This window comes from Medicago sativa, chromosome 5 (assembly GCF_051527215.1).
Source record: "Medicago sativa cultivar Bolivia chromosome 5, Bolivia_mono, whole genome shotgun sequence".
Lineage (NCBI taxonomy): Eukaryota > Viridiplantae > Streptophyta > Magnoliopsida > Fabales > Fabaceae > Medicago > Medicago sativa.
In genome coordinates, this window is record NC_140753.1 from 60,645,188 (window position 1) to 60,653,361 (window position 8,174).

Consider the following 8,174-nt stretch of genomic DNA (forward strand, 5'->3'; position numbering starts at 1 on the left):
TACCACCCCCATCCTGCCACCCTCTCCTCCACCGTCGCCCATTTATTTTCAGCCAAAGCAAAAATGCCAGGAAATCTAACCTGTAAGGGAACACCTCCTACCCACCATCATCCGCCACCAAATAGAGCTCTCCGCCCCCTCCCTTAAACAGCCCCCCTTCCTCTCCTTACCTAGCCTTTAAGACTCAATACCAAAGGCCCTCTCTATCTAAAAGTATCCTCCAACACCATTTTCCTAAAATCAAAATATTAAATTCGCGTAACCTTCTAACTCCAAGCCCTCCGTCCTCCTTAGGTAGACAAACCGAGTCCTAATCGACCCAGACAATTTTCCCAAGTCCTCACCTCCCCCTAATTTTTTTTATTTTTTTAAAAATAAAGATTCGATAGAAGAAATTACACCTGTGGGTGCCATGAAGAAGGAAAGAAAGTAAAATGGAAGAGGCGACATGACAGATTTCAGAAGAATCAGGCGGCCCCCAATGAAAGGAATTTATTGTTCAAATTCAACAATCTATTAGTAATACGGTTCAACACAAATTTCCAAAAATCCAACCTCCGAGCATCCCCACCTATAGGCAGCCCCAAATACACAAAGGGAATAGCTCCTGTTCGACTGTTCATCACCACAACAACCTAAGACAACCAAGAATTGGACACGTTAACTCCCGTTAACATACTTTTGTGGAAATTAACCTTTAGGCCAGACACTTGTTCAAAAAGAATCAAAGTAGCCCGCATGTGATGCACATTTGCCCAACTTTTTTCACCAAGTATCAAAGTGTCATCTGCAAATTAAAGATGAGATAAACAAACACCGTCGTGATGCCCAACATGATAACCACGATACAACCCGCATCCACCAACACCGTTATCAACACATTGAGAGCCTCTACCGCAGGTAAAAAAAAGAAACGGAGAGAGAGGATCTCCTTGCTTAGGCCCCCTCTCCATAGGAAACTCCTCCGCAGGGCTGCCATTCACCAAAATCGAAGTTGTAGGTGATCGAACACAGTCTGATATCCACTTCCTCCAAAGTGTTGGAAAATTCATTTTCACCATAACATCGTCAAGATAATGCAAGTCAACATAGTTGTAAGCCTTTTCAAAATCAACTTTAAATAACAACAATTCCTTATTAGAACGGCGAGTTTCATCGACAACCTCATCAGCAACTAGAATGCCATCCAGAATTTGCTTTCCTTTGACAAAGGCGCACTGTGAATCTTAAACAACACTCCCAATAACAGCACATAGTCTATTTGCAAGAACTTACGCCAAAATCTTATACATGCAGCCCACCAATGATATAGGTCTTAAACCATTCAATCTTTGAGGGCTATCCACCTTTGGAATGAGAGCAATAAATGTAGAATTGATACCCTTGTCAGCTTGCCTTTTTGATGAAATTCAATCAAGAATCGCATAAAGTCGTCTTTCATATCTGTCCAAAATTGTTTGATAAATCCAAATGAAATACCATCCGGTCCCAAACTCTTGAAGCTATCACAATCCCACACCGCTTGCTTAACCTCTTATAGGGAAAAAGGCCAAATTAAAGAACCGGAATCTGCCACTGATAACCTGCGAAATTCCAATTCCTCCACCGCCGGGTGCTCAATATTAACTGCTTTGAAATGTGAAGAAAAATGAGTGAAGACAGCCTATCTAATGTTTTAGACCCCCTCTACATGAATACCATTAACATTGATCAACTAAATAGCATTATGACGACGTCTGGAGGACATAACAACATGGTTTTTTTTTTTTAATTAGTGTCACCTTCTTGTAACCAATTCAACCTTGCCTTTTGCCAGCACATACTCGAATGAACACGTGACAGGGAATGTAAATTGATAGATAAACCATGAAGCTCCTCCACCTCCTCTAATAACAGATCGGACGACTCCCCTTTAGAGTCTAAGGAAGCCATCCTATCTTTAACCTCCTGAAGCTTACCCTCCAAGTTTTGAGAATGTTGTTGGTGCCATTCCTTTAAGCCGCCTTTTATCAACTTAAGCTTCTCTTTTAGAACATAACCGCCCCAGCCATGCAAATTATAGGACCCCCACCGCTCACGAACAAATTCAGCATAACCAGGATATTCCGCCCAACATTTCAACATCCTAAGGGACGAGGGGCCCAATAGCATATATTGAGTAAGACACAATTTCACACGTTAGTGCAATAGTACAATATGCTTTATTTATTTTGATTTTGATCTATCCATGGTCATGCGTATTCTTCTAAAAAGATAACTATTTTACTCTTTGCCGTCAACTTTTCTTCTTCCAACAGAAATGATGTCCCTGATTTGGGGTTTATAATTTACCAGGCACAAAATTTCAAGTGAAATGAGAAATTTATTTAAACTTTCAAAGTTTAATTTTATCAAGGTTTGATCGGGGAGATGTGTTTCTTGCTTAAATAGCAATAAGGGAAGATACAAATGAGACAATTCAGCTTTCATTTTTTTTTTTTCCTATTGTTATTTGCTAACCTCATACACTAAACATATACACTAAACATATGTATTTACATCTTTTGGTTGATCCATTTTTTATCCATATGAATATAATTGTGTAATCTATAAATAGCTAAACAAACCAATTTATAAAAAGAAACATAATCAATTATTTTTTAACCATACGGAGTTATAATAATATAGATTAAATTAGTGCAATACATAAGATTAAAAACCAACAAGCAACATGATTATTCAATATATAGTACTAATAAAAAAATAAATAAATATGTATTAATATTTACTTTTGCAATTCGGTTTCGCGCTCATACGTGGGTTCACTGGATTGTCCGTGGCAGTGATTGTCTAGGGTTGTTGTTCGTTGTATATCACTTTGTACTGAAATTGTTGTATTTTGATTTTGTGGTTCATTGCCCCCCAGTCTTGTACTTCCTTTTCTATTTTAATTTAATTCCTATTTTGTCTAAAAAAATAAAAAAAATAAGTATTAATATTTACTTTTGCGGTTCATTCGGGTTGGTTTTAAAAAGTGACCCGAAATCCGATCCGATCCTAGCAGTTGTTATAAAACAACATCCTCAAATCCAAAGATATTCAGTTTTTTTTTTGTTGTGATTTTTGGTTTTTTAGATGAGTTTGCAGTTTTATTTTAGATCGGTTTGAATTTGAACACTCCTAGCAGTGACCAAGAATTGTTCCCAGGAGTAGTATTTAGTATACATTAATTAAGGGGAAGTCAACAAAAAAAAAATTCCTTAAAACAAAAAAACAACAAAACAAACATTGATTAATAACGGACAGTCATGTTTTTTTGGCGAAGCCCAAGCGTGCGTGGCCATATTTTAATTCAAATAAGGTTACATTTGTGATATTCATCAGATCGGTAGCGGCCAAAAGCATTACCAATGACATTGCCTATACTTTATTCCTTTTTTTCTTTTTTGAAGAAAATATTTTCTTGTTTCTCTGTGAGTATTCTGCTTTAATATCTTGATTTTATTTTACTCAAAAACTTGATTTTGATAATATGTTACTTTTTTTAATCACTGTTAGGTAAAAGGTGCAACGGAGCCATGCACGAAAGACAATGAAGAGATCGTTGATTCCTTAAAAGATGTTAGTAAGAACAGCTCCATTTCTGCTATAATTTCCAACCCTGAAGTGCTTGACTGCTGCAATTGTTATCAACCTTTAAGCATTCCCGTCTTTCAGGTATGCATATTCGTTTTGTTTTTTTGTTTTGGTTTACTATTCTTTTTGTTTTATTTCTTATGCAATAAATGGGCAATTACTTAGGTAGAAAAGGAGAAAGATGTATAACAAACGAGGTCTGGTAGTAAAAAGAGTGAGCATGATGATGAATAAATGGTTAGAGATAGTGATTCTATTTAAGGAAACAATTTAATTTATTTTAGGGTTAAATAAGTTTTTCGTTCTTAAAAATATAGTGAATTTTGATTCTAGTCCATAAAAAATAAAATGAGATGTTTTCATCCTCACAAATTTTTCTATTTTATTTTTGGTCCCTAATGGATATAATTTTGACATTTTTTTTTTACATTTTTTGAACCTTAATATAAATATATAAATGTTGAACATAATAAACGGACATAATATGAATACATTTTGACCATAAAAGAGTTATAACCTTACATTTATTTTTGGTAACAAAAGAGGGCTGACGCCCAGAAAACGAAAAAAACTACAAAGTTACATGAATGTTTCTAGGCATACTAGCCCCTGAAATGTCACAAAAAAGGAGACTAGAGACCTCACTAGTAGGAGTATCCATAACATGAAAATTAAAAGAGTCCATCGAAAAATTAAAATTGGCTAGCCAATCAGCACTCCTGTTTCCTTCTCGCCATGTATGATTGAACTGCACCTGCCAATTCAACTTTAAAAGCTCCAGTATACGGCGCACCAAGGTGGGCGGATTGCCATTTATGTTGATTTTCCCTGTGATCATGTCAACCAGAGTTTTTGAGTCACTTTCCACTTGAAGATGATGGAAACCTTGTCTCCAAGCAAGCTGCATTCCCAAGTACATTCCCCACATTTCAGCACAAAACGCGTCACAATTTCCGATTTTGCGAGTGTACCCTTTAAGCCATCTACCATTTGAGTTCCTGATTAGACAAACACAACCAGCTAGACCCAAGGAATCCTTGTATGCTCCGTCACAATTAAGTTTAACCCACCCCTCCTGAGGTCTTTTCCAGCCAATAAAAATAGTGTCGTATTGGTGAGTTTTCAAAGTATGGTGGGAGTATTTATGTGTGTCTTCAACCATTTTGAGAATAGCATAAGCCGAAAATCATCCTCAAAGATAGTTTTATTCCTCCACATCCATATGTGCCAGCAAGCCACTAAAAAAATTGTTCTCCACTATATGAACATAAAATGGTCATTAAGGACCAAAAACAAAATAATTTTTTTATGAGGATGAAAACATTCTATTTATTATTTAAGGACTAAAATCGAAATTCACTATATTTATAGGGACGAAAAACTTATTTAACCCTCTATTTTAAATGCTTTGATGAGTTATTTTAAGCCTTATAGGCTTAATACTTATTTCCTTTACATTGAGTTTGAATATCAGTAACAATGAGCTTCGATAAATAATTAAGAATGTCTTTAATTTTGTATCTCATTCTATTTTTGAGATTTTATTTCCTTTACATTGGGGTTGAATAATTAACAATGATATTTTGTTTGTGTATGGTATGAGCTTCTTGTATTATTTCCCTAAACTTTGATATCTATATTGACGTAGCATTTTAAGTCCAGCTGCGGTCCATCATTACTTATTCAAAAATTTCAATAAGTGGGGTTAAAGTAATTCATAACAAATAAAATGATGAAAGTCATTATTATCACTAAGCAAAACATTGAAGATTACAATAATTATACCATTGTATTTTCAAAAACTAAAGATACTTTAATATCGAAGAATTATAATTGCTCTCTCCGTAAATTTATATTTTGAAAGTGTTTTAGGATGCTTTTTCATTTTTAAAGACATTCTTAACAAAATTCATAGAAGAGAAACTCCTTTCAACAACTACACTTGCCAATGCAAAAGTAATGCTAACCTTAAAAGTAAGTACTCATTGCATAAGCAATATGTTTTATAGTTTCCACCAACATTCTTAGAAGATCATTAATCCCACCCAAATTGGAACACTGTTCACAAAAATGAATGTTGATTTTCATAATCTCCGAAGAAGAAATTCCTGACGGATAAAATCGAGCCTTGGGATTCAGACTGTGACTTTCAACTTTTCGTCTTTCACTGGAAAATGAGTACCATTTTTTTTTATTTATTTTTTTATATCTTTGTTTGTGGAATTTCCTTTTTTCCTTTAAATAAAACCAAAAGTTAAGTTAGAGGCTTAAAGCCCAATGATTACTAACTGGGTTATGTCATTTTGGGTTGGTAAGATAATAGTTACAGTGGAGTCAATATAGAAAAATACCCTACTATTATGGTTGCGCATCTGATTCTTAATTTGATGATTTTCTTTTTTGTTGCAATGCAGTGTGATAATGGTCATATTGTTTGCTCTATCTGCTGTCCCAAACTTCAGAACAAGTGTCACAAGTGCTCATTGTCCATTAGCTCAAAATGTTGTAAAGCCATTGAGAATCTATTGCAATCTATCGAAATGTCATGTCTTAATGTGAACTATGGTTGCAGGGTGAAAATAAGTTACACTATAAAGAGGATGCATGAAGAACAATGCATCCGTAAGCCATGTTACTGTCCCTTTTCAGGTTGTGACTTTGTTCAATCATCAAACATGTTTTCTGTGCATTTCAGCGATAAACACGGGGATTCTCAAATCAAATTTTCTTATGGGAAATCCTTCATTGTCTCCTTGAAGTCTAATGATGAAACCATTGTTCTTCAAGAGGAAAATTATGGCAAACTCTTTACTCTCAATAATATTATTACTCTTTTAGGAAATGCAGTCAATATTTGCTGCTTTGGTCCAGACACACCCGAGTCCGAGTATAGTTATGATATATTGTCTACGTCTCAGTTATGCAAATTGAAATTACAATCTATTGCAAAGAATGTCCAACAGGTTACTTTACCAAATCTTTCATCAGAGTTTCTTGTGATTCCATTTGATTCTTCTGAACCTCTCAAGCTAGAAATTTGCATTCACGTAACCTCCACGGTATTTCCTATATCCTATTCTTTGCTTTGGCTATTTTCCTAGTGAAATCTTGGTATTTTATTTTATGTTTTGAATTTATACTCTAGCAAATTATCTCAAATTCATCGGTTTTTCAAACGCCAAAAAACGGTTGTTTGTGTTTTCTATTTTTTGATAAAATCTTGAAGTATCATAAGTCTCAAATTTTCTTTTATTGATTTAATGGAAATTGTGGTGCAGATCCAAATCTTTGTAAAGGGCCTAGATGGAAAGTGTATGACCCTTAGAGTTAAGAAATCAGACAAGTTAGACAAACTTAAAGAGATGATTCATGACAAGACTGAGATCCCAGTGGCCGCTCAACGTCTGATCTTTTGCGGTAGATACCTATATGGAAACCTGACCCTTTTCGACTACAACATTTATAATGAATCAACCGTCTCACTCCAGCGTTCTCTTGGGACTAGACGGCCGGAAGACGATTGGCGATTAGTACATCCAACATTTGACAATTGTCCACCTCATCCTTTTCCGCCGTTGACGAGATGACCACCTCATTCTTTTTATTATGGATTTGACTTTTGTTTTTGTTTTGTCTTTAGTTGTTTTATGTGTTTTTTTTAATGGGGACGATTTTTAACTGTTGAAGAAACATATTTACTTTTGAACAATAGCTGAAATCGTTCAGTAATTCTCACCTCACAGAGTGACTCTTGCAATATAGTCCGATCGGCCTCCTTGGTGAAAACCTGATCCATCGGCCTCCTTGGTGACTAGATGACTACCACTCCATTCCCAATTACTATATCATGAATACAATCACCTTATAAGTAGAAAAAAAAATCATACATTATCAATAAAGTAGAAAAATCATACATTATCGATAACTAATAGTCTAACTTTTTAATTTCTTCTTACGTAATTGACTTTTGTTCTTTCTGTTTTATCTTGAGCTGCAGCATTTCTTATGAATTTAACTTTTAACTTTTAACAATAGTTGAAATCGATGAGTAATTCACACATAGAGCAGTGACTCTGGTAGTATAGTTTGACTGCAACACCAAAGTATCGTAAGATCGATGAGAGTCAAGTAACTAGAATCCACGCCCTTTGTTTGACATTAGAGTGGTGAATTGTACAAAACTTAAATTTATTTGTGATTCTCTAAGTAAGGTGAATTTACATAAGGGAAATGTTAACCAGTGCCCCGGGGCACTGGTTAAGGAGTTATAAAAGGAAATTATGTGTTAAAAATTGTGTATTCTACTTTTTGAAAGTTAAAAAGTGTTCTTTTCAATGCAAAACTTGATTTTTCTTTCTACTTTTAGTTTCTTAGCTAGTGTCCGAGGGCACTGGTTAACAACACCCTTTACATAATTGGTTTGGATAGGAGACTGAAACAAAGTTCCAATCAGAGTCTAATTCTCAAACAGAATTTAAGTTTACACCGATGTAGCCCTTTGGGCCTCAAAATTGTCGAATTGTTGTTTCTCATCCAAATATTTTTATGATACTTACTTT

General features: G+C 34.9%; 1 protein-coding gene across 1 annotated transcript; it reads left to right on the top strand.

Annotated features, from left to right (window-relative positions):
* Positions 1–3,389: 3,389 nt before the first annotated feature.
* Positions 3,390–7,399, top strand: LOC146923678 (putative E3 ubiquitin-protein ligase SINA-like 6). Its single transcript, XM_085711754.1, has 4 exons — positions 3,390–3,452; positions 3,538–3,696; positions 6,030–6,674; positions 6,894–7,399. The coding sequence occupies exons 1-4, from the start codon at positions 3,390–3,392 to the stop codon at positions 7,200–7,202; spliced, it is 1,176 nt and encodes a 391-aa protein (XP_085567880.1). The 3' UTR covers positions 7,203–7,399.
* Positions 7,400–8,174: the final 775 nt, after the last annotated feature.